General features: G+C 49.0%; 2 protein-coding genes across 5 annotated transcripts in view; both read right to left on the bottom strand.

Annotated features, from left to right (window-relative positions):
• LOC102569094 (vitamin D3 hydroxylase-associated protein) overlaps positions 1-8,204 on the bottom strand; it is a 22,401-nt gene extending 14,197 nt beyond the window's left edge. For 2 of the 3 annotated variants that reach the window (XR_009462298.1, XM_006267351.4), the window contains exons 1-3: positions 6,959-7,052; positions 2,634-3,095; positions 575-688 (exon numbers count right to left, since the gene is read on the bottom strand). Coding sequence is in view for 2 of the 3 variants with exons in the window: in XM_006267351.4 (XP_006267413.3) it covers positions 575-688; positions 2,634-3,095; positions 6,959-6,982 (600 nt within the window). In the remaining variant the exon portion in view is untranslated. Of the gene's footprint in view, positions 1-574; positions 689-2,633; positions 3,096-6,958; positions 7,053-8,121 lie in introns of those variants that run through there. The other variant, XM_059727783.1, reaches the window with a different exon arrangement.
• The window catches only part of LOC102568858 (vitamin D3 hydroxylase-associated protein), a 25,377-nt gene continuing 7,484 nt past the window's right edge, over positions 8,204-26,096 (bottom strand). For both annotated transcript variants that reach the window (XM_059727789.1, XM_006267350.4), the window contains exons 7-16: positions 22,963-23,003; positions 22,113-22,237; positions 21,689-21,814; positions 20,895-20,992; positions 18,774-18,873; positions 15,954-15,997; positions 12,823-12,862; positions 9,751-9,859; positions 8,685-8,830; positions 8,204-8,429 (exon numbers count right to left, since the gene is read on the bottom strand). In XM_059727789.1, coding sequence (XP_059583772.1) covers positions 8,295-8,429; positions 8,685-8,830; positions 9,751-9,859; positions 12,823-12,862; positions 15,954-15,997; positions 18,774-18,873; positions 20,895-20,992; positions 21,689-21,814; positions 22,113-22,237; positions 22,963-23,003 — 964 coding nt within the window. In that variant the 3' untranslated portion in view covers positions 8,204-8,294. The remainder of the gene's footprint in view (positions 8,430-8,684; positions 8,831-9,750; positions 9,860-12,822; positions 12,863-15,953; positions 15,998-18,773; positions 18,874-20,894; positions 20,993-21,688; positions 21,815-22,112; positions 22,238-22,962; positions 23,004-26,096) is intronic.

Below are 26,096 nucleotides of genomic sequence, written 5' to 3' on the forward strand. Positions count from 1 at the left end.
CACATATCTATATCTATATCTATATAATAGATATAGCTATATAATATGTGTGTGTGTGTGTGTGTGTGTGTGTGTGTGTGTGTGTACACACATAAAAGAAAGAGCAAAGGTTTTCACATTCCCGAAACATAGACTTTAAGAACACCACCAAAAATCACGAGAGTTGGCAATACCATATGTCTGGCAGGTACGGAACGTATTGTGAACATAAAGTAAAACTATACTTGCATCGGCAGTAGCTGATTGAACAAAAAAACCCCAACCTAGATTCACAAATATAGATTCAACATATTGACATATCTCCCAGAGATCATGTGCTACTTGTAGTTGAGAGACATAAGAGGTGGGCACCTGCTGTTCATGCCTTTTGTATTATGATTTAGTGCAGGAGCATCCAGCACCTTGCCATGATGGCCTGGACCTCAACTTTCCCATCTGGGAATTGGGGATAACAATTCTGAGTTGCTACAGAGGGTCTTAAAGCACTACAGGCTTTGAGATCTCTGCATGGGAGGTGCAGAGAGACAAACAGTTTTATTATGCATCAATATCTACGGTCTTTTGAAGAACTGACCTTGTCCATGTAGGTGTAGAGGACGCTTTCTGGAGACAGGGAACCTTCCTTCAGTTTCTCACCCAGCTCCACCAGCGACAGGGAGAGGATGTGACTGGACTGGACCCCTGGGTTCTGCATGGAGCATAAATATTACTGTTGCAGAAGGAAGATGGTGCTACATTGGGTTTATAAGCAGTGTTGTGAATTCACCCCTGGTGGAGTCCTGTTGCTGAGATGATGTAGTTGGGGCTGGTGCTGCTTGGAGCAGGGTGTTGGCCTAGACCGGTGATTCTCAACCTTTTCTGTACCAGGACCCATTTGTAAACATTGATGGCCAGTCCTGACCTGGGAAATTGTTTAAGTAGAAAACAGCCCCCTGGCCCTGCTGATGCCCCTCACTCCCAACCCACTGCCCCCTGCCCCCAGGCATCAGCCCCCCAGTGTGTGGGGCAGGGGGTGGGTGTATTTCAGGCAGGAACTCTGCCAGCCTGCAAGGGAAAACCCACCGTTTCCCATGATTTTCTCCTTTAAAGGAGAATTCAGTTTTAAAGTTTGTTCACAACCCTTTCATATATTCTTGTGACCCACTTTTGGGCCGTGACCTGAAGGTCGAGAAACACTGATCCAGAGCATCCTACAGCCTTGGGCTCCAGGGTGGAGCTCAGATGAATGTTCCTCATCAAGACTGCTCCGCGGCACCGAGCCAGGCTGTGGGACCGGGAGAAGGCAGCCTGTCTCCCCTGCGTGTCAGTGACCTTCTACTGACAGCAGGGAGGAAACGGACTTGAATGTAGAGGGGATCAAAGATGGACGGGGGTGGTGGATGGGTGTCAGCTGGGGCCAGGAGTCTGGAGAGACTGGGATTTGGCCTTATGGACCCTGTCTGAATGCAGTATGCACGAGGGGGCCAAAGAAAAGTTACACCTCCTCATTTTAGCAGGCTGGACATTGCAGCCTTGATAACGTTTTTTTACATCATGCATGTGTGTGTGTGTGTGCACACATGCGCACGTGTGTGCATCTGTGCCTGTGTGTGTGTGCATGTATTTCTGGGTTTGTGCATGCGTGCCCATGCACGTGTGCATGTATGCCCATGCGCATGTGTGCTCATGTGTGCCCATGCGTGTGTGTGCATTTGTGCACGTGCACTTCTCTGGACTTTAACCAACCTCTACAATATATTCAAGAGACAAATGGAAATCCCCAGGTGCCTGTTTGCATGGGGACCAAGTGAGAGGGGCTTCTTTATTTGCTCCCGGTGCTGCAATGTGATAAGGTGCAGGATTAGTCATGCTAAGGCAGCTAGCCTCTGCTCTCTTGGTCAGGTTTATTTGCTCCTGATGTTGTAATTAGATAACGTCTAGCTTGCCAAGTGGAATAACGTTGGGGGGGGGATCAACAATTGGAAAAGTCCAGGTTGCTTCATAATAAAGCCAAGCCTGACGTCTGACGGCTCAGTGTTTGTGTCCCCCAGTTGAAATCCAGGGGTGCAGAAATGCAGATTTCAGTGCTCACCCGCACCGGGAAAGAGGGAGAAAATTGAACCTCATACTGGAGTCCCGAGCACAGCGATCGAGGCTCCTTGCTTATGCTTGGGATACAGTAGTGACAATTTGGAGTCTCAGTTTCTGCTCTGTATCTTGGCCTAATAATCCTGCCTAGATTAGGTTTTACATCAAGGAGCAGATCAGTGCTTAGCTTCTAGGATGGAGACAAATACTTGCAAACGGATCAAGGAGGCAGCGCAGGGTCCTTTTACAGAGGGAGTCGGAGCTGATGGGTGGGCATGAAGTGGATTAGGAGGGGTGTGACACTAGCAGGTGGAAAGATTTAGTGCAATGTGGAGGCTGAGGTTGAAGAGGAACAGATGCCCTGTCCTTCCCGGGGGTCCCTGCATCAGGCTGGAAGGTAAGAAACCTGCAGCAAACCCCGCATGGCAAACAGGGACTTTTCCTTCCCAAGCTCAGAAGCCCTGGATCAGCTGGGCCATGGATTTATTGCTCTACTTTGCTACCGAGAACCTGGCCCCATCATGTCCTGAGGGCAACCTCTTCTCCGCCCCTCGGGGGAGAATTACCTGCTGCTTGAAGAGATGAGCAGCCTTCTCCATTTGAGCCAAGCCCTGCTCCCGCCACCGCCTCGCCTCTTCGATCTTCTCCTGGATCCGTCTCCTCCTCACCCACTTCAGCACCAGGACGGCTGCAGCCGAGCCGCAGAGCAGGGCTGAGATGGTGCAAGGGTCCACTTCCGCCTCCGGCAGCAGCTGCCTCAGTTTCCCCTGGATCATGGTGAGCCCTTCCCTTTGCCTGGGAGCTGCTGGTGCTACTGCTGCGGGCTCCAGAGAGCGACTGACACGCGGGAGGCCGGAGGGGGCTTTGCAGGGATACTCTAGTCCCGCCCGGGACTCGTGAGCAAAGAGCAATGGGAAAACAGAAGCGTTTACACAAGAGGAAAACACCTCCGGGAAACCAAATCCCTGCTGTTCAGAGAGGCCACCGCAGGTCCACTTCATATTCCCCAATGGGGCTTTCCTTCCAGGCTGGGGACAGACATTACACATAAACCGGTTTAAGGGATCAGAAACAGGTTTAAACCTGTAACAGAACAGATGTTCAGTGCACATAAACTGGTTTGAAAATGGCAGAAGCTGGTTTGAGATAAACCCGGTTGGATGTAGGATCAGATTGACATGATTTGGGTCAACCAGGCCCCAGTGAATCAGCCCTAAATAGAAACACAGGGGTAGGACTGCTACCCAGAAAGGAGGCTAGCTCTCCCTCCCTGTGCAGCACAATATGAACCACCCAGGGGCACAGGAAAGTAAGACTGGAAGGGACCTCAGGAGGCCACATCTAGCCCAGCCCCTGCTCAAGGCAGGAGCACCCTTCACTAACCCATCCCAGCTGAGTGTCTGTCCACCCTGCTCTTGAAAACTTCCTGGGATGGAGATCCCCCACCTCTCGAGGTGCTTGCTCCAATTCTTGCCTGCTCTCAGAGTCAGAAAGTTCCTCATCTCCAGCCTCAGTTTCCCTTGCTGCAGCTTGAGGCCATTGCTCCTAGTCCTGTCCCCTGCAGCTACAAAGACAAACCTATCTCCATCCTCTCTGCCATCACCCTTTAGGTACTTGAAGGCTGTTATCAAATCTCCTCTCAGTCTCCTCTTCTCCAGATTAAATAACCCGAGTTTTTTCAGCCGCTCCAATGCTACTATTGGTGGCAGGAGCTTATCGCTGCGAAAACAAGCGGCGGCCGAGGGGGAGCTTCAGGCCCTTTCAGAGCAGGACCATTGACTGCTCACAGGGTTCGGCGCTCCCGAGGGCAGTGGCCTTGCAGCTGTGCATTTCTCCAGTGGCGGGACCTGCCATGGCCGTTTGCGGGAATATTTAACCCTTTTCTCAAATCACTTCCCATCCACAGGCCACCAGCTCCTCTCAGCCATTCCCTTTTCTGATACCTCTTCCCTCCACGCACCACAGCCATGCTATCACACGGCCTCTTCCTTGCCCGGTCCCACATGACCATGTACAAGAGTCGTTTTCTTCCTTCCTGCCGAAGGTGGCTCATGAGCCATTTGTACTGGAAGTCCCTGCGAGCCCTTCGCTTCATAACCCCGCACCTCCTGAGCCTGCCATTGCAATAGCCCTGCTAGGGAGAGGGACGGCAAGGACATCGGGGTAGGAGGGCTTCCTGACAACATAGGAAGATGGATCATCCTATCATGCAGCCTGTTGATCCTGGGCTAGGATTACCAAATAGAGCAGGAAAGCAGGGGTCACCATTGCCTAGGCCACAGCTGCTAACACAAGGGCTCAGGGTCATCCAACCTGTGTGCCCAGAATGGAGGGAAGGAAAGGGGTTATACCCCCTGTCCAGGGCTCATCCTCATCTTGCTGCACCTGAACATCAGGCTTGGTTCAGAACCAGATGCTGATGGAGAGGATTTGGGTGGCTTTCAGAAAGGAAGATGGTCTGGAAAGTTGGCAGAGAGGACCTGAGGAGGCCATAAAACATGTGCTCTCTTGGCTTGAAGCTCTTTTTTTATGGGAACAGGAACTACAATGTGGTAGAAGTGGCGCTTGCATGTGTAGGATTTGGCTGTAGAAACAAGCCCTGGGCTCCAGGAAGGCCATTCTGTCGGGTAGGCTCTGAAGGAGCATGGAGGAATAAGGGGAAGAGAAAATGGGCTAGGATCAAGCCAAAGACAAGCGTTGTTTAGTTTGGGGAGATCCCAGAGGTGCCCCAGGAGCTGCTACTTTGAAAGAAGAGTAGAGCCAAAGTGGAGGGATGGGAGATGTTGCCCGGAGGACCAGATCTGCACTGGACACCCTGCCTTGGGGACACTGATGTCTAGGAAGAAACAGGACTTCAGAGGGACCTGGTTGGAAGGGCACAGACCCCCCGTGGGAGACAGAGAGCAATGCCACCAGGGGCAGCTCTGGGACTGGAGGTCCGCTGCAGACCCCTAGCCCAGGAAAATGCTGCCCTTGGTTCTAATCTTCCTTCTAGCCCCAGGCATCAGCGTGACTGAGCCCCAGATGAGCAGACCAGCTTTCCCAGAGCCTGAAATGTCTGCATCAACCCCAGGGCTGAGGTCTGAGCAGAGTTGTTTCCAAGGGGCTTCAAGGCCAACCTCTCGTTGGATGCAAACATGGTCCAGTGAGAGTCAATGCCCAGCAGTCGAACCCTCCTTCAGACTACAGCTGCCCCAACTGCCCCAACTGCATCTCTAATAAAACTAAAGAGCTGCATGGACTCTTGTCTTCACAAATGACAGCAGCGCATGCCATCTGGGGAGAGCAAACATTGACCTGGAAGTGCTTTGCTCCCGGTCTCATACCAACACCAGATCTTTTTTTAAGCACAAATTGTCCCTTGCACCAGGACTGTAAAGAGCCCTTTTCCTAATGCAGTCCCAGCTAAGACAATGCAATCCTGGCATTCACTGGCTGTTCATACCCTCCTCCTCCTTCCTCTCCATGGACTGCCACCTTGGTGGGGTGAAGAGGCTTGCATGTACCAAGGATCCTAAGAGCGACACTGTCGGGAGTCTTGTACTCCTGGTAGGGTCACCCACGGTGGTAAGGTCAAAGGGGAGGTATCAGATGAGCAGTCCAACGCAACGCAATGCAACGCAAAGCAAAGACCGTAGTGGTGGAGTAGGGGGAGGCAGAAAGCAAACTTCTCAATGTCTGCAAAGGCAGATGAAGGCGGTAGTGGAAGAATAATCTAACATGAGTCAAAGCGGGCAAGAGTGCTCAAAAGCCCCCTTGGCTCGCCAAATCCATTCAGGAACTCCTGAAAGCCAAAAAGGAGGGGTACATCCAGTGGAAGGGGGGTGCTATCACCAAAGAGGATTATACCTCCATCGTGTGAGTCTTGTAGGGGGGCTGTTAGGAAGGCTAAGGCAGAGACAGAACTAGGGCTAGCAACAAGGATCAAGAACTTCTGGAGAGGCTGGACGTGTTCAAATCAGCAGGTCCAGATGCTCTCCACCCCAGGGTGCTGAGGAAATTGGCAGGGGTCATTGTGGGACCCTTGGCATGGCTTTATGAGCACTCGTGGTGCTCTGACCAGGTGCCAGATGACTGGAAGAAGGCCAATGTGGTCCCCATTTTCAGAAAAGGGAGGAGGGAGGACCCGGGCAACTATAAGCCCGTTAGTCTTACCTCGGTCCTGGGGAAGCTCTTTGAGAAAATTATCCAGGAGCACATCTGGGAGAGACCAGCAGCCGGGATGATGCTCAAGGGCAACCAACACGGGTTCATTAGAGGCAGGCCCTGTCAGACCAACCTGGTGGCCTTCTATGATCAGGTCACAAAAGCATTGGACGCAGGTGTCACAGTGGATGTAGTCTTTCTGGACTTCAGGAAGGCCTTCGACACTGTCTCTCCCCCCATCTTCATTAAAAAGCTAGGTGACTGTGGCATTGATGCCTACACAGTCAGATGGGTCGCTAACTGGCTGGAGGGCCTCACCCAGAGAGTGGTGGTGGACAGGTCTTATTCAGCCTGGAGGGATGTGGGCAGTGGGGTCCCCCAGGGCTCAGTCCTCAGGCCCGCACAGTTCAATTTCTTTATTAGCAACTTGGATGAGGGGGTGAAAAGCACCCTGTTCAAATGTGCAGATGATACCAAGATGTGGAGAGAGGTGGGCATGCTAGAAGGGAGGGACAGGATACAACTGGACCTGGACAGGTTACAGGGGTGGGTGGATGAGAATAGATGGGATTCAATACTAAGTGCAAGGTGCTGCATCTGGGGGGGAAGAACCAGCAGCAGCCCTACAGGCTGGGGAACTCCCTTCTCATCAGTGCAGAGGCAGAAAAGGATCTGGGAGTCATTACTGATGCCAAAATGAACATGGGCCGACAGTATGGGGACGCGGTCAGGAAGGCCAGCACACCTTGTTGTGCATCCACAGGTGCATCACAAGCAGGTCCACGGAGGTGATCCTCTCCCTCTATGCAACATTGGTCAGGCCACAGCTGGAGTACTGCATCCAGTTCTGGGTGCCACACTTCAGGAGGGATGTGGCCAGCATGGAGAGGGTCCAGAGGAGGCCACTCGCATGATCAGGGTCAACAGGGCAGGCCCTACGAGGAGAGGTGATGGGACCTGAACCTGTTCAGCCTCCACAAGAGAAGGCTGAGGGTGGACCTGGTGGCTGTCTATAAATTTACCAGGGGGGACCAGCAGGGAATGGGCGAGACCCTGTTCCCCTGAGCACCTCCCGGAGTAACTAGGAATAACGGCCACTAGTTGATGGAGAGTAGATTCAGACTAGACATCAGGAGGTGCTACTTCACAGTCAGGGTGGCTAGGATCTGGAACCAGCTTCCAAGGGAAGTGGTGCTTGTTCCTACCTTAAAAGGAGGCTCGATAACTACCTAGCTGGGGTCATATGAGCTTAAACTTACCAGGGGTCATATGTGCCCTGTATTCATTCCTGCCCAGGGCAGGGGGTCAGACGTGATCATCTGCTCAGGTCCCTTCCGACCCTACATCTATGAACCTATGAACCTCGGTTTTCTTGGATCTCCTTGCCACTGGACACAGGTTTCTCCTTTGCCAAGATGCACAACTGTCTCCTCACATAAAATAAATCATGTGCAGGCTTCTCCCACTGGTCCCGACCCATGGGAGTGATTGTCCTCAACCTTGAGGGATCGCCACTGCCGTATGGCCCTCTGTATACATTAGCTGGGGCAGGGAAGGTGCATTTCCACTGTGGGTAGGACTTGCAGTGAAGCAAACCATTACTGCAGCTCTGAGGATGCTTTCAACCATTTCCCAGACATTTTCACCCAAACCCAACCATTTCATTCTCCTCTGTGGTGTCCACCCTTCTCCCTGCCTCTTGGCAAGAGGCTGACTGCGAGGGTTAGATCCACAGACGATGCTACACTGCACGGTGCAAATGATGAGAATGATTAAAAAGCAAACTCAGGGCAGTGGGATGCGGGGATTGTTTTTCTTTAGCAAATATTTGTTCTAAACCCCACCCCAAAACTCCCTTGCTTCTCAGCTAGCTATCAGTCTATCTGCCAAGTATCCATCCTTTCTTACCCCTTGCTTCAGTTTGATGCAGACGAACACAGTGGTGTTTGACCAGAGCTGGGATGTGTCTGACCAGTTCAGGAAGACAAAGGGATTTCAAGGCATTTATTGGCCATTAACAGAGACAGCGACTGCCGTGAATGTTTCATGGATGAGTAGGAAGGTGCTTAGTGCTACGGGTCTCAATAGGTCAGGCTTTGCTTTCTCTTATGGGCCAGTGTCTCCACCTCCTTCATGAAGCGGAGGCACAGCTCCTCTTGCCACGGCAGGGCCACGCACTGCACAGCCACGGGCAGCCCCACGGCTCCTTCCACGGCCTGCAGCAGAGACACGAGTGGCATAAGGTTACCCAGGGGCTGGTGAGATATATTCATTACCATCTCTTTTCATGCAGGCGCTTCCCTTCTATAGCCCTTTGCCTCATTTTGTAGCCCTCATAGCCGACAGTCCCGGCAGTGGGGGGCATAAGAAATTTAACACCCGCTTTCCCTTCTGAACCACTGAGAGAATCATTCTGACAAGGCAGGTCCCCTATCACCGAGGCACGGTTGTCCCCTCCAATGCAAACTGACCTCTTTCAGCCGCTTGTCCCAAAGGTCCCCATAATGACCCCTGTAATCCTTCAGCTCTTCTTCATCAATGTGGGTGACAGTGGTGACCGGCACGACTCCAGCAGGGAAGTTTAGGACGTTGTACAGATTGGTGTAGGAAGTGGCAGCTGGAAGAGATGACATGGAGATTAATCATGGATCAGGCTTAGCTCCATTTACTTTAGAGGCACTGCCTAGGTTTGCGAACTCTCTGAACAGAGAGGATCCTGCTGGGGACAGATTACAGGGGACCTGTTTAGGCCACCTTGCAAAGAAGGCTTGCATGCCTGCCAATACCTCTGAGATAACTTCTTGTTAAGAGCAAGACCAGTAGCTTGCAGTTGCAGCAAAGTCAGGTCAGATTGGATATTAGGACAAACTTCTTCATTGACAGAACCGGGAGGCAGGGGAATAGAGGCCAAGGTTAGCTGTGGACTCTCCATCACTGGAGGCATTCAAGAAGACGCTGGACAACCACTGGTGGGGGATAACCTAGGTGTAGTGATGCCTTTGTTCTGCTATTGGTATTTCCCAGGCTCCTGGGCTTTGCTGGTTGCCCTTTCCCCCTTTTCTGCTGTGTGTCAGGGTGGTTTTATGCCTTCCTCAGAGGCGTTGGGTGCTGGCTGTAGTCAAGGCTGGGGATTTTGACTGGGCTGTGCCAGTGCTCCTTCTGGGACTTAAAGGTGGAGGGTCTTGCCTCTCCATTTGGGGTCACACCAATGCCATACTTGGGGTCAGGAAGGAAGTTTAGCCCATGGTCAGACTAGCAGAAGCATGGCCTCTACCTTGGATTGATTGAGTGTCTTTTAACAACCTCTTTGGTAGAAGGAGGATGTTGGCTGCCGTGGTCGCCCTGCTTCATCTGCAGCAGGTTTGGGTGTGATGCCTGGTGTCATGTTAGGGCTGACGGTAGTTTTACAAAGAAGTTAGATGATGGTTTTGTGTGGGATGGTTTGGACAGGGCTGATCCTCAGGCAGGGGGTTGGACTCAATGGAGGTCCCTTCCAGCCCTACTTTTCTATGTGTTTTTATGCTATCGAGGAATTACCAAAGAGCTTTCCAGGATAGCCAGCGTTAAAAGCCGGGCCCAGTGCGGGACACAAAATGACATCCAGCTGCAGCTTCCTCCATTTTGCAATGAATTCTTTACGATAAGCCTGGAGGGGAAGGGGAGACAGCATTAGGAACAACTCTTGCATGTTAGTTGATGGTAGAGTCAGTCGCTCTGATATCAAAGGAGAAAGGGGGAAAAGAAAACGCGGAATTTTCATACAAATCTAAATATTGGGCTATTCCCTGGGTCTCTCTAACACCAGCCACAAAGTCCATCCTTGGCTGGAGGATCCTCCTTAACAGCAGTTTAATCAAACGGTGTTTTTTAATTTTAAAAAATGGTTTAAAAAAAAAATGCTTTTTTTTTGATGGAAAAATGCTTTAAAAAATAATTCCTGAAGAGCTCTGGTTCCTAGTAACACCAAACTTGATAATCATTTCAATGAAGATATTGAGAAGAAACAAAACAAGCCTTTGAGTCCTAGTGCACGTTTGATAAAGGTCAAGTTTCAACTTGGAAAAAACTTTGCAGTCCAAGAGTTTCTCATCTCTGTCCCTGCAGAAGAATCCAGGTAAGAGCTAAGTAGGGTTAAGATAAGGGCTTGTGGATCACCCGTGTACAGCTCTATCAAACAGTTGCATGGGACCACTTCTGAACTCCAGCTGATTGGAGAAAAAGTGTCCTTTGAAGTAAAGCAATGCGGGACTTATCCTTTATTTAAACTGTCCTCGTTGCAATGATTTTGATTTTAGTTTGGTCCACTGGCTTGTCTCTGCCCAACTGCCCTCTACTAGGTGGCCTGTCAGGACCTGCTGAAGCATGACTGTATTTCCAAATGTAAGTGGGAGATTAGGAGGAGCTTCCACACAATGAAGGTGGTCAAACATTGGAACAGGCTACCCAGAGAGGTTGTTGAATCTCCATCCTGGGCTGTTTTTAAGTTCAGGTTGGACAGACACTGGACTGGTCCTGCCTCAAGCAGGGGCTTGGACTAGATGGCCTTGTGATGGTCTTGCCTGCCTGCCTTTTCTATCATTGCATGAGCTAATGGCTAATTGGAAAGACAGAGTCAGATTAGTCCAGTCACAAAGAGGACCAACAGGAGGAGCAGAGGGGTGAAAAAAATCCATTACAAGAGGAGATTAAAAAGCTGAAAGGTAACACAATTGCTCTCCATCAGTACATGATGGTGGTACACACCAGGGAAGGAGTAGAGCTATCTAGGCTCATGGACTATGCTGGCAAAAGGACAGATGGGCCGAAGCATTGTATGAATACATTTTAGTTTGGAAATGGCAACGCCTTTCCTAGCCATCAGATGAATGAGATCCTTAGACAGCCTTCCCATAGCAATTGTGGGATTGGACGGGAATTCTAACTAGTTTGGGAATTAAGAGTGATCAGGTTATGAATGGGATTTCTTGCTGTGGCGGAGCACCTTTGGGGGTGTTCACCACTCGAGGGCTTTCACAGGCTCTGAGCGGAGCCTGCTTTGGTGGAGCAGCAGGGGAAACATCCCCCAGGAACTATTCTAAGAGCCTGAAGAGTCAACTGGCCAGGCCAGCAGGGCTGGAGGCAGCACACTGCTGCCTGGCACCGAGGAAACAACATCTCCTGGTGGAGCCGCTGCTCCGGTAACACTAGGAGGTAAGGGCAAGAGCTCATGGGGATGGTTAGGAGGCTCTTGGTCCTGGGCATGACGTAAAACTTCACCCTGCTGGGGATGGGTGGCCTGGTGGGGCTGTTCGTGGCAGAACAGTCCCCCAGAAATGCCAGGCCAGTTACCACCTGGTGGAAGGTGAGTAGGGATGCCTAAATCCCAGCCCCTACCTTCAGGTGGCTCATTTAACATTGGAGGTAGTTGGGGGACCAGGCATGGTGGAGGTCACCTGAGCCCATGTGGGGTGCAAGACCCCAAGGAGTGAGAGTGGTGGGCCAGATGCACTGAGTGGCACCTGAGCCTGCGGCAGGTGTTTGACCCCAGGCCCCAGAGTAGGGGGCAAATTATGCGCCTCAGTGGAAGTGGAGGTGTAGAGTGGGGTGCAGTGGGGCAGCTGAGGAACTGCCAGGAGTAAACAACAGAGTGAGTCAGGAGCCCTTAATTCAGGGCAGTTGGGTGAGTGACCCGGTGAGGGGCTAGAGGCAGAGTCACTCCAGTGTTTTGCGAACCGCCCAGCGCTTGCTCAGATGAGGGTTGTGGGAGAGGCCCAAGAGGCCGTGGGTGTGCTGACTGGGGAGTGCAGGGAAAGAAGCCCCAGGACCCTCCGGGCAAGGCCAGGGTGAGTGTGGCCCTGGGAGAAGGAGGGGCAGTATAAGAGTCACTGTGTGAGAGGTGGTGGAGTGAGAGAGGCCTCAGTGAGAGGGAGGAGGTATGAGTGTGGCCCGTAATAGGGCGGAAAGTGAGAGGCCTAACACTGGGATGAGTTGAGCCCGGCCTCATGCTCTTAGGAACATCTGCGAGGCTTGGGCTGCATACATAGGCCCAGGGGACCAGGGCATACAAAGGGCAGCTTCCCGCCTAATTAAGACCTTAATTTTTGAACAACAAGGCGTGGCAGACGAGAAAAGCACTGTGGCTAGTCAGGGAGTTGCCACTTTGCCACACTTGCCATAGCAGGGCCTGGACCTTTTATCCTTGATTCCCAATTTTAAGCAAGGCCAGCAGAATTGGACTTCACTCAAGTGGTGAAAGCCATGTGCTTGAAGGTGTGGGTCCTGGAGCTGATCCTCATTCCCACATGCATGTGATTTACCAGTAGGATCCAGTGCCTGAAGCTGTGTACTGCTTCAACAAGAAAAGAAAAGCATACTACAGAGTGTTTTCCTGCCTGGGCAAAGTCCAAACAGCACATAATCTCTCCCTTTCCTGCAGTGAATTGAAGGCTTGTGCATGCATTAGATCTCTGTAATCTCATGGTTTCCTCTAGAAGGCTTCCTTTTTAATGTCTACTTTATTTCCACACAACCCGGTGCAGTAGTGAAAAATGCTGCTTAAAAACCTTGATGTGAGATCATACAAAAACTCAGTGAGCACTTGCCACTTCTAAGTGAGAAAAAGCATATTACCTCCACCGCAGCATGCTGTTTCCACAGATTTTTGGCTGACCTGGAAAATGCAGGGACTTAATTAGCTGATGCCATTGCAGCCTAGAAACTAATTAAATGCACATACAAGCTCTATTAAAAAGACTATGATGATTCCAGGCCGAGCGACTAAAGCCATGTTATGGATCAAGCCTTCCTGCAACCAGTGCAAGCATTTAAAGAGCTTTTTGGTATTTAGTGTACTTAGAAGATATATCCTTGTGTTGTCTAGGTGGTGGACGTGGAAAGTAAAATTCCTACCGGTTACCCTCAAATTAATTCTTTCAGGTTTAGATTCTATCATATGCAAGCACACACACTGTGTAGGTCTGTGCTGCAGGAGAGATACAGAGCTGGCTTCAAAGCAAGCTCATGCAGGTGCTGGAAGGAGTCCAAGATAGCCAGACAAAGGTCATAGGGCATTTGTACATGCCACATTTTTTGCCCTTTCTTGCATCACAACAGTGTGACTGTTTGCACAAGTGGGTTTTCTGGACATGTTAAAAGACTTTCTAGCACATTAAAGTAAAACTCCTTGGACATAGTTTAGTTTGGTGAATTAAAGCATCACATCCATGGATTCATTGTGTGCAAATACAAAGGCATTCAAAGATGTGTAATGAGCCACTTTGTCCACCAGATGGCAGTGCAACTTTTTTGTAGTTCACCCTCTTGAATTGCTCCTGCTTTCTAATTGCTGCTGCATTTTTTTTCTCTTGTGCCACGTGCTGGCTCCCTGCTCCCACAGCTGTGTGGCAGGACACAGGGTGTGGGACAGTGTGGGACTGTCCTGCTGTCCTGCAGCACTGGCTGGGGACCAGACTTAATTAGTTCAAAAACCTAGTACGTGCAAACACTGATGCAATGCTCCAAAATAAATAAGTTTAAATTTTATAAACCTATGTAATGTAATGAGGATTAAACCCCATTGCATGTACAGGTGCCCCTGGTGACCTGCTTTTACTCTGCTTCTTGGCAGGAGTAATTAGCTGCACGTCTCTCTATGCTGCTTGCCAAGATCATTTCCATTAAGTTAGCAGCTGGTTAAGTACTAGCACAGGGCATCTCTACGTTCTGCTGCAACTGGCAGCATACTTACCTTGTGGAAAGTATCCATGTGGATACATACACAGGGTGTGGGAAAACCTACACTGCCGTTAATGAAGCCTTTCATCATCCTGATCCTTGTATATCTTTCTCACTCCTGCTATCAGATCCATCTCTCCTGGGCTTTATTCCCACACTCCAGCCTACTCAGGAACCTTCAAATCGTTTGGAATGATTAAAAAGAAAAAATAATGCAAAATGAAAGACAGGTAACATTTAGCCCAGAGAGACAGGCTGAAGGTCAGTTAACCATTATCCGATGCGTTAGATCAATGATTAAAGATCATGTAGCTAAAAATTCTCCTATGCTAGAACACCTCTTGGTCTAACCATCTTTATGGGTCTTTCCCTCAGTTTTCTGGAGCAGAGATCAGCTAATGTGATTAATAAATGGCTTTGCATGTTATTATTTTAAAATCTCACCTCTTCCTTCATTCCCCGCCCCCCTCTCCCCACCCCCTGTGAACTGCTACAGTTTGCAATTATCTTAAAGGAATATTAAAAAGAAAGCTCAAAAAAAGAAGGCACACGAGCACAAGCAAAGACTTTGATCACTTGCTGAGTATCTCAATGGCACCATCACTTAAAAAAACTTCCTTATCTATTCTTTTTAAGAGAATGGATTAAAAAAAGTCCATCGTTGACATAGTTTATGCTCCTAAAATATGAAGAATGCCCAACAAGATAAAAAAAGACCTGGTGGGGAATCAGGAAACTCGATTCTATTCTCAATTTTGCTGCTAGGGGATTCTGCGTCTCTTCCTTCACTTCCTGTTGCCTCAGTTTCTCCATTTGATTTCCTGTATGAAGTACTTTGAAATCAACTGATTAAACACACTCTAGAAGAGGCAGGTATGCATGCTATAGTGAGATGGGCGCAATGCTTTTGGGATAGGAGTAAGAGAAAAGCAATGGGCATGTCCACACTGCTAGCATGCAGGTTCAGACATGGGACACCTCCAGGCTTGCTCCCCTGAAGCTCTGCTGAACTTCTAGGGCTAAAGTCAAGCCTGGTTCTCAACTATCTCCTCCCTGTAACATGTCTGGAAACCACTTAGCTTCAAACGCATTAAGTCAGCCTGCAGCAACCCCACAACTCCACGTTCCTGACTTCCAGCCCTTCTGCGCCCCACTTTCTATCTGTATTGCTTGGAATTAGAGCCAAGCATAGGAGAGACGAGCAGTGGGTGAGCTGATTCGTAGAAGGGCGCTACTTGACGAAGTATAGTGGAAGACACAGAGATGAGGAAGGGCAGCTCAGATAGCTCAGGCTGGGTTAAGGTTGACCCCAAAGGTCAGCCCTAAATAGGGGTGTGAGAATACCTATTTCTATGTAAAATATCTGGTATGGCTTTTCCATTCAGCCAGAATAAAAGCATGAAGGCAATTTAAAATCCCCCTAATTCAACTGGAAAGACCTTTGCTGATTTCAGGAGAGGTGGGTCAAGCCTTAATTATAGTGAAGGCCTATATTTCCAGAGCCTGGTCTAAAGCCCACTGACCTTAAGTGGAGTCTTTCAATTAACTTCAATGGCCTTTGAATCTACACACTGGAGTGTGAAATATAATACCCTAAGGACTATGTGTGAGTGCTTAAATGTCCTGCTTAGACACCAGCTAAGAAGTGGATGTGAAGCACATGGGATACAAATGGAACTCAGGCATCCCACTGTGGTACAGAAGTCCTATCTCTTGCAGAGACCATGGGGAGACACAGAAAGGCGTATCCTGGTATGAACATATCTGCAGACATTGCTAAGATAATAGCAACCCTAGCCTGGTACAGGAGAGGCTGAACTCAGGGTGCAAACCAGGGAGCATTAAGTCCCGTGAGGTCACATCAGCACAGCTACAAATCTGATAACCAAGTTCCTTGAATGCACAGAAGCTGCATCTGGGGGAGCCCGGTCTTCCTGCCCATAGCACATACAGCTCCAAAAGGACCCTCCCCACATGGAGCAAACTTAAATGCATGCTGCTGACGAGATTTGCACAAAGCCACTTACCCAACGCCACACAGCGCGTTCAGATCTCTGGCGATTCGCGGGTACTTAGAAGGGAAGACAAAATTTGGGATTAGTCGATAGCAGAACAGTCAAGATCCTGCAAAGTCCTCTAAGCAGGGGTATTCATTCAACAGCATGCTTGAGTGAAAGAAACCGTAACCTGAATAGGAGAGAAGAACCCTCCAAGGAAACTCAAGGCTGGACGAGGCCCAACGATGCTCATCTCGGGTGGTCCAAGGACTGGTCTACTCCATGCCAGTGGCACGTCACAGAGAGGATGGGAGTGCGAATCCCACACCCGCTGGAGTCCAAAGCCAGTCCATAAGGCTGTTCTGGATTTGTTCCCCTATGTTGAGTCTAAAAGCAAGGGGTTCACACGCAACCTTCAGACTCTGGAGCACCGTAGCAAACCTGGGTTGACTAGGCACGATCAGTCCTGCCCTCCCTGACAGGACGTGGTATGAGCAAACCTGGGCATGGCGCCACTTCCATTTGTCCATTTGAAGAAGCACTAAGTCAAAGAAAAGTCCCCTCGTACACTCTCGTGCTATGCTCTGTACTCTTCCACTGAGCCATCATGAATAGGGCAGCTGCCTGGCAATGGCAGAACAAACTCCTGTGATGCCCAAAGTTTCCACTCTGCTCATTTATTTGGCTGCATTTCAGGGCCGCTTTCTCCAAGAGAACTAATTAACTCGTCCCCGTGTAGTCCAAGCAGCACTGTTCACGAGGACTGCTGAAAGACCGTAAACATGTCATCCAGGCCCAGTGAGACCAGATTGGACTGAAGGGAAGCCCTCTATCCCCAAACTGGGACAAAGGGAGCTTGCTTTTCTGGATAGGGCCTCAAATATAGAGCGCAAGTTCGCCAGGCTCTTCTCAAGAGAATCACTTTATTGGAAAGCTGAACATAAGTTTAACTAGCATTCAGATCAGGCAATGGAAATGCAAACACACACTCACGCCTGGGAGGATGGGTGTAGGCTGGACCCCAGGAACCCTGAGATCTTGTCCTAATAGCTCAGGTCCATGCTTCCCCACTGCCCCAGGTTTACGATCATTGGGTGCATTTCCTTGGGGACAAACAGCAGCGGCACAAGATGTGTTGCTGCAGCTTGTTCCCAGGAAATGCCTGTGCACTCTCGCCCTGGTGCAAGGTACATTGCCCTGGGTAGGAGGCTGGGTCAGCATCTGGGCAGCCTTACCTGGGTCCTGAGGGCCTCTGGGGGCTGCAGCCATGGCAATCCAGCAGCTTGAAGCCTGGTCGGCAGCTGGAGCCTGGCTCCGGTTCCCAGCAGCGCATGCTGCCACCACGTGTGCCACTCTGCTTTTTTAGGGCTCGGGTTTTTTTGACACCAGGATCTCCCAGTGCCCAAAAAACACCCCCTGTGCTGCTAATTTGCATGTGCAGTGTTGCAGATGGGTCTGCGGTGTTGCATACCACACATCTACACGTGTCTGGATGCACCCATTCTGTGTAAACCACACAAAGTTATTAGTACTATGCATGTATCTAAACCCGATTGGGTATATGTTAATGGAAGGGGTTGATCATGAAGACCACCCCCCTCCCCAGCTAAGCGAAGAATTTATGATAAATACTTAACAACTGTATAACTAGGATGGCCGCAAGTGCCATCAGTTGGGTTTCCAGCTCTTGACAATGAGTGCTATTCCTTATGGTTATGCATTTCGATTGCTTGGTTTGCGCGACTGTCGTCAAACCCTTGAGTCAGTGCTTTCTTGTTCACATCAGCAAAAACATGGAATTAGGGCTTCCAAGCCTGTCTCTATGCAAGGTTACCCAAAGTTTGCTCCAAATGTTATATAATGGAGGATGTATACAAGATGGAGGCCTCTAATGTGTTCCTTCCACTGATTAGTGACCAGTCTTACCATCAGCCAGCCTTCAGCTGACTGAAATCACTGCAATCAGCAATGCTGATTTCTATGTATCAACTCCATGCCATGCATAGTACCCATTTAAACAAGAGGATTACCCATTTCTCCAACTCTTTCCTGCCACATCTACCCACTTTCCTGCATGTTTTAAATCCCAGGTCCTATTTATATTTTATTCTGCAGCCATCAGGATGCTTCTCCACCTAGTTAAATAGCTGTCAACAAAGAAAGAAATGCGACTGTCATCAGGATGAAACGCTATGCCTTTTTGTTAGCCATGGGCATGGACCAAAGTCCTCAAGGCCTTAGGGTGTCTGAGGTCAAGATGTGGTATTGCACATTTGCTTTTGATCTTGAGTTGCAAAGAAAAGAAGCCCCTTGTGAAACACTGAGACTTGCTTCTGACTTTTGCGACCCAACGTTGAATGTAGCTCTTGGTGCTCAGCAAGAGTGAAGCACAGCTCTAGCACTGGTGCCGTGAGGTTTGCAAGCATTGCTCTATCACCCTGGAGTGACTGTGCTGCTTGATGAGAAGCTGGCTATGCACCTGAAAGCACATGATGTTTTTTCCCTGCAGTGCAGTGCATCAGGCCGCCGTGCCCCAAGTCACAGTTGATCCTGCTCCAAAGATGATGTTTGCTTATACCCTAATGTCAATACAATGTATTTGCCCACAGAGTCCATGGTTGCCTGATGTTTGTTGCCCAGAGGGGTATGAAAGAGGCACATGATCTGGGTGAAATTCAGCCTCTGTGCTACTTCAGCAGATTGTGCCCTTTATGCCAACCAGCATAAAGCAGGAGAGCATCACCAAATACAGCATCTTCCTTCTTCATGGATGACCATGCCTCCCCCCTGCCTGTAACTGTGTGAGCATCGTGAGGAGCACTGGAAGAGGATAAATGTGGAGGGACTTACCACCGGCTTCAGGAGGAGAGCCCCGATCCTCTTCAGCACAACGGGGAGCCTGTAAGTGTTAACCTGAGACTTCAGGTTTGGATCCACGATATCCCCTTTGCTGGAAGGTCATGAAGAGAGAAGGTTGTCAGACCAGTCCAACAGCTTCAAACTCACTGCAATCTAGGCTTTTCTCCTGGCCATAATGTTAGCAGCTTTAAATAATAAGAAGACAGCTTCTGCATACACTGACTTAAGGCAAGCCCTTAAGGCACAGCATAAAGTATTACTCTGGAGTATCTATGGCCTGGGTAATTCTCTCTGCAAAAGGTATAAGGCCAGGAAGGATTAATTTCCCACATTCATATCAACATTTTTAATGGAATATTGTACTTGTCCATGGACTTTGCTTATGTGGGAATTAGTTTGTGGGCAGCTAATCATTTACCTACATGTTCCCAGTTGCTAGAGCTTCTGGGCACCTTTTAATGATTATTGAACACCACTTCCTAATTCCCAGTTATTCCAGCGGTATCTTCCACATGTTACAAATGGAGGCACTGAGAGCTTAAGAGACTCATCCAAGGCCACATAAAGAATCCTAGAAAATGAGGGTTGGAAGGGACCTCAGGAGGTCACATCTAGTCCATGGACTGCTCCATAGTCCTAGTCTATAGTCCTCTAGTCCATAGTCCTGCTCAAAGCAGGACCATCGCCAACTAGAGATCACCCCAGACAAGAATTTATGGCAGAACCAGGACCCTAGACATCAATCTCTGCACCTTATTTTGACAATTGTTAGCTAATAGGAAAGCTGAAGCTTACACAACCCAGAAAGAAACTCGTGGAGGTTGTACATCTTCGGCAAAGGATTTATCTCTAGTATAGAACATCCTACCAGCCAAGAGCAGAACAGCTTTGGAGATGCACCAGAAGCCACTACCCCATGCTCTGGAGGGTATTGTGAGTGCCAGAGAAGTAGAGAAGATGGTCCTTCCATAAAGGAACGATGAGAATCCCAATCGTCTACATGATGCTTTGATAATACATCATCAGGCATTTTGGAAATGCAAATAGCTACTCGGGCTAGTGCATTCTGGCAGGTATGACAGACAAACAGTCTGGTTAGTCTTAAAAAGTGGTCCCCAACCTATGGCTTGAGGGCAACATGTTGCCTGTGAGAGCTTCCAACATTGCTCATGACAGCAGGAAATGCTACTTCACATGGATCCATGTTTCTTCATGTTGACAAAGGATGGCAGAGAATGGGGCTACCTGCTGTACTTTATGCACTATTTACAATGATGGAGGAAACAAAGACTGGGGATCTCGGTCCAACAGAATAGGAGCTTAGCTTTCATTGAAAAGAGCAACTACAGTAGGAATAGTACAGTCTGTTTGATCTTTAGCTTCACATGGATTGCCCCAAGCATGTCACGTTTAGGGCAATGAAAATGGTTGGGGAGCTGGGGCACGTGGGTTATGAGGACAGCCTGAGGCAACTGGGATTATTTAGTCTGCAGAAGGGAGGATTGAGGAGGGATTTAGTATCAGCCTTCAACTCCCTGGAAGGGGGTTGCAAAGAGGATGGAGCTGGACTGGTCTCAGTGGGGGCAGATGACAGGACAAGGAGCAATGGGCTCAAGTTGCAGCAAGGGAAGTTGAGGTTGGATATTAGGAAAAATTCTGTCTCCGGGAAGGTAGTAAAGCATTAGAAGAGGCTACCCAAAGAGGTGGTGGAAGCTCCATCCTAGGAGTTTTTTAAGGTCTGACTTGACAAAGCCTTGGCTGGGATGATCTAGTTGGGGGTGGTCCTGCTTTGAGCAAAGGATTGGAAGAGACCTCCTTGAGGTCCCTGCCAACCCTCATTGTCTGTGATTCTGTGATTTTATAGCAAGTACAGAGCAAGAGGTCCCAAACTCAGTTTCTTAGTAGCCCTGGATCAGCTTCAAGAGGGCTGGACAAACCTGGCAGATACAATTGTTCTCCAGGGTGGACCAAGCCACAGATTGCCTTCAACCTAAGACAACCCTGCCTGTTGTTTCTACATCCTTATGGGCAAAAATGCATTGGACCCTGCAAAGCATTTCTCTCTCAGTGATCAACCCCCAGCCTGCTGCAAAATGGAAAGGCTTTACTCACAGTTTGTCCAACAAGTTTGCAGCTCCATCAGAGAAGAGGCCTTTGGTGAAGAGCTCATCCACCACATAATCGATCCGAGGTGGGGAAAAGGGTACGAGCTGCACAGAAACCACCATTGTGCAAGGGTTAGCAAAGTGAGGAAAGCCAAGTCCAGTGGAAGTAGAAAACCACTTCTGAGGCATTTCCTAGGTCTTTCCAAAAACTCAGATGATCTATGGGTGTCCCCATCCAGGCCCCTCCAAATTTGAACATGCACACATCTGCAAAGCCTGTGTTGCAGTGGTTGATTTGGAGAGGATAACAACTCCTAACTGCTAATAACTAATGAAACTACTGATTTAGTTCAAATTACAGAGGTACTGCCCCAGGTCCAAGCTCAGATAGTGCATATTGTTACACTGGTGATATGAAACCCAACCACGACCTGAGGTTCCTCAGCTTCTTCCTTCCCCAAAGGGAGACAAAGAAATCAGAAATTCTGATAAATATAGGAGAGAAACCATGGTCTTCTGCTATTAGGAAGCTGTAATGTAAGGTAGGAAAAGGACTGTGGTCTGATGCTCCCTCAGGTACTGAAAGCAGCTGGGTTGACCCAACCTGTAAGATTGCACTGGGTGGGAATTGAGACTATCCTAATAAATTCGCTCTCTTTCTTACTATTCACCACAGCTTGGGAAATAAGTCTGGGGCAGCAGAAAGCTTTGGTCAAGGCCACTGGAGAGTGGACACTGCTGTGGGGAGTGTAGCTTCAAGAAGCCCTGCCCCCATGCTGGTAGTCGGGACACAAAACGTACCGTGTGCCCTGCCCCCTGGAGAAGCCGTTTGGTTTCCTGGACAGCTCGTTTCATGCTGGGGGAGGGCTGGAAATAGCCATCTCCATCGTAAAACCCAATGCGAAGAGGTTTTGAACTGGAGTAAACCTGGAAGGACAAGGAGCCTTTGCTTATAAACAGGGGAATTGATGGAGCATGTTAGAATGGAGGTCCACTTAAGACCAGTATAGCCTGTCTCTGATACTGGTAAACCCCAAACAGCTTAGTATCAGCATATTCTATGGTTGAATGGGGATTTTGCCCAGACAGGCAAGAGTAAAGCATGTTCTGAGACAGCAGAGCCACAGTGAAGGCACTTCTTCCTTTGCACTATCTGGGGTATGCAAAAGATGAAGATCCACAAAGCCTGTGGGCTGCATCTCGTGGATGCCCTTTCCATTGTTACCTCCTCGTTGAAGGGGATGGGCGGCACGGTGGGGTCCAGCTGGAACAGGTCCTCGCACAGGAGTGCCCTCATGCACAGAACGAGGCTGTCCACGTCCCGCGCCATGGGCCCAATCGTTCCTGTCACTGCAATGGGAAAGGCAAGGATCCCGGTCACTGCTGCTGGGGCAGAAAGTCTCGTTCTTTCAGACTCCGTTATCTCTCTCCAGGCCCCAGTTATAACAACATGTAATGGGGTTTCTAAGGACTTGGAGGCCAGGCCCTTGATGCATCCCTGCGTCCTTTGCATTACTCAGCCAGTACGAAAGGGGAAAGGAGTGGTCATAACCTCCATGCTAGTGATACCTCTAGCAGAGAGGGGACCTCAGCAAAGCAAAGGAGCGTCTAGCTTCCCTACTTCTCAGTCCCTGGAGTGGGAGAGCTCCAGTGCAACCAGTTTCAGCTCTCTCCCTATGAACCAGCTGAATACAACTGAGGATCGACCCAAAGTGCTCTAGTCCTTCCCTTGGCGTAGCAGAGAATGACATGGCGTTTAGCCATCCTAGTAAATGGGCAATCCCGGGACTGGTCTGGACACTTTGTGCTGCCATAGCCTAGCTGCTGTTAAAGCAACCCTCCAAGAAACGAGTATCAATGACCACTTGGAACAGAAACAGCTGGTACAAATTGGCCGCAGCATAAACCAAGATCCGGCCCACCATGCCTACCTGTTTTCCAGTGTTTTGAACTGGTATCTAAACATACTGTTGGACCAACCCTTTCAATAGCACCCATACAGCACAAGGCTATTCTCCAGGTAACTCAGCATCACAGTGGTTCCTGGCTCTGTTTTCGACTCTGGAGAGACTCACCTGATTTCATGCCCATTATAGGAGAAACAAGACCACCGTGGCTGAGAAATACATAAAATGGGAGAAATAAGTTAGCAGCAGCTTCTTGTTTGGATAGGAAGGCCCTCTGCCTGTGATCGTCATTGAATCATAGAAAGTTAGGATTGGCAGGGACCTCAGGAGTCACATCTAGTCCAATCCCCTGCTCCAAGCAGGACCAGCCCCAACTGCATCATCCCAGCCAAGGCTTTGTCCAGCCGGGTTTTGAAAACCCCCAAGGATGGAGCTGCCACCACCTCCCTGGGTAACCTGTTCTAGTGCTTCACCACCCTCCTAGTGAGAAAGTTTTTCCTAAAATCCAACTGAAATTTCCCTTGCTGCAACTTGAGACCATTGCTTCTTGTCCTGTCATCTGCCACCACTGAGAATAGCTCAGCTCCATCCTCTTTCAAACCCTGCTTCAGGTTTCTAGCCCCTCTTCCTCTTTCGAACACCATTTCACCCTTCAGGTGATTGTAGATCATGGGTGGATCTAGGATTTTGAAAAGTGGGGTACAAGGGGAGTGGTATATCATCACATAAAACACAATACACATTTTTCTCCAGTTAAAAAGAAACTAGATGCTTCACTAGGAAGTAGGGGCCTAGAGTTAGGTTATTCAATTTAAGATTGAAGCAAAAGGAAAAAAAACCTTTATTCGAATGTGCGTGAATTGGCTAGATCATATATTATATATAAAACAGAAGAAACTAGGCAAAAATAACCCAAATAAGTTGTTTCCTTAGTCCTGGAGTCATTGTAGTTAAATATATGTTTTTTTTCAGATTCATAAAAAGAAAATCAAGACTTCTTGACAATATACATCCAATGCTTCATTGAACGTGATTTCCAGACCTGAGCTAAAGTTCACCTGAGTTAATATTTCCATGCCTGAGTGAATGTTTTTAGCTAGAGTTAAAAAAGGCGCCTGCAGGGCTGTGAAATGGGAGCTACGTGACTAGGAGCAGCTAACAGATAGCCGCTTTGCAGAAGGAAGGCTAGCTGGAGTAGTGGGACCATTAAAGACCATTTGAAAGGAAAGAGGGTCCTTCACACCTGTGGAATGAAGAGTTTAGAAGGAACCAAGAAAATTATAAGGAGTCGTGAAGTCAAGTGACTCCCTCTCTGCTGCCTGAATAGAAATGCTGCTGCCGCTGCCAGGCAGTTGGCTTTGAACTTTGGCTGGACCAGAAATCAAAGTGGGATGAAAGTGCACAAGGGCACTCCTGCCCCCCAAATCCACCCCTGCCTGTGATACATACTACCCTGGTCATGGAAAGAGAATAGAGGAGCTATGGGGGGCACGTATCCAGGCAATGCAAAGTTTTAAGGTGCTGGGAATCGATGACCCCAGAGTTTCTTCCAGGCCTAATGTCCTACATACCTATTTCTCACTGAAGCAGGGATAAGATTGGAGCTGAGGTATGTAGGTACAAAGAGGGATCTAGCCTAAGCTGGCCCATATCTTTTCTTTTGGACATGATTTATGTTTCAGTAAGCTTGCAGTGATCACATTGGGTTCTCCAGAATGCAGTGGATGATCCTTTATGGCAATTAGGGTCATCATTTATGGGTGTGCTGACTGCTCTGTAGCTATACCAGGGCACTAATCTAAGGCCCAAAGCTCCCATCCTACCCCCTTTCAAAAGCTCACACTTTCTGCACTTCTCCATCACTCCATTTCTTTCTCCCTCTGTCCTTTTGAGGTCTTTTTGCTGTCCTTTGGACCACTAGACACTGGCTATGGCTAGAGATGGGAGAGTGGCTTGAATGTGATGGTGCTCCATACAGTACTCAGACACCTCTCAGGTTAGATGTTGCTCTAAGAATAAGAGATTAAACCAATCAGCAGATTTGTGGTCAGGAAGGATTTCCCCTTCCTTCCCCTTTAGGATGACAAGGACTCTTGAGAGGTTTTTGCCTACTTCAGGAGCCAAGAGCACAGCCCTCTGCAACCAGGACCATCATAATATTTCAATCTAACAATCCCACACCCTAGCAGTAGCCAATGCATTGGCAGTGCCCTTGCCCCTCACTTCACCTGCCCCCTCTGCTCTTTCTTTATCTTTATTGTAGTGGGGTTTGTTGCTGCTTTTGGGTTTTTGTACTAAAGATCCTCCATTTGTTGGGGGTACTTTATGTCTGTAGCTGGGAGAGGCCAAAGTGAACACATCATGAGTCGCTTCCACTAGGAGGATGGTGCATCAGGAGTCCCTGAACCCAGTGACTCAGTTACTTGTTTTCCCTTGGTCACACTCGATGCCGTTGTGGGTGGAAGGAAATGCTTCTGTGACTCCAACTTAGACATCTTCTCTCCACTCCAGTAGATTTAATAGATTTCATAGCCACTAGAGCTGGAAGGGACCTTGCAAGATCAGGCCCAGCCCCCTGCTCAAGGGGCAGGAAATCAGCTGGGGTCAGGTCACCTCAGCAAGCATTTCTTAAAGGTATCCAGAGTGGGTGCTTCTGAGGGAAGCCTATTCCAGTAACACTAGGTTTCCTTGACACAAGAACTAAAGCAAATTAAAAACATGCAGATGGATTTCTAGAGCACAATGTCCCGCACGTGCCAAAGCAGCCAAAGTCCACGCAGAACGTGTCTTCCACCGACTGCTGCGAGAAGGGTAACTGTGCAATGCATGGGTGCAGTGAGCACAGCTTGTCCTGTTGAACCTCAATTACAATGGGAGTTGGAGATGGGAAATGCTTGGGAATGACTTTGCTGGAAAAGTTGGAGGCACTGGGCAGCCAGACTTTTGTATCAGCTCCTCTATTTCATGGGTGCAATTTCATCTGTTACCAAGACCAATGGCACTCCAGCTCAGAGGAGCAAAGCAGCCCTCCGAGCCTTTCCTTGCTGACAAGTAGAGACTGGAGAGATTCCCGGAGAGAAGGAGGTCCTGAATCAGTTCTTAGCAACTGCAGCCCACAAATCTGCTGTCCATAGTGTAATTATGCATCATTAGCTATTTCCAAGCTAACCACCCAGCATCACCACCAGCTTCTGATGGACACCCCCTAGGAATAGCATGGTCAAGAAAGCCGGGCTTTGTGACCCTGGGAGTGTTTGATACCCTGTTCCTTAGCTGAGGAAAAAACAGACATCATGAGATGT

Source organism: Alligator mississippiensis, chromosome 5 (genome assembly GCF_030867095.1).
Source record: "Alligator mississippiensis isolate rAllMis1 chromosome 5, rAllMis1, whole genome shotgun sequence".
NCBI lineage: Eukaryota > Metazoa > Chordata > Crocodylia > Alligatoridae > Alligator > Alligator mississippiensis.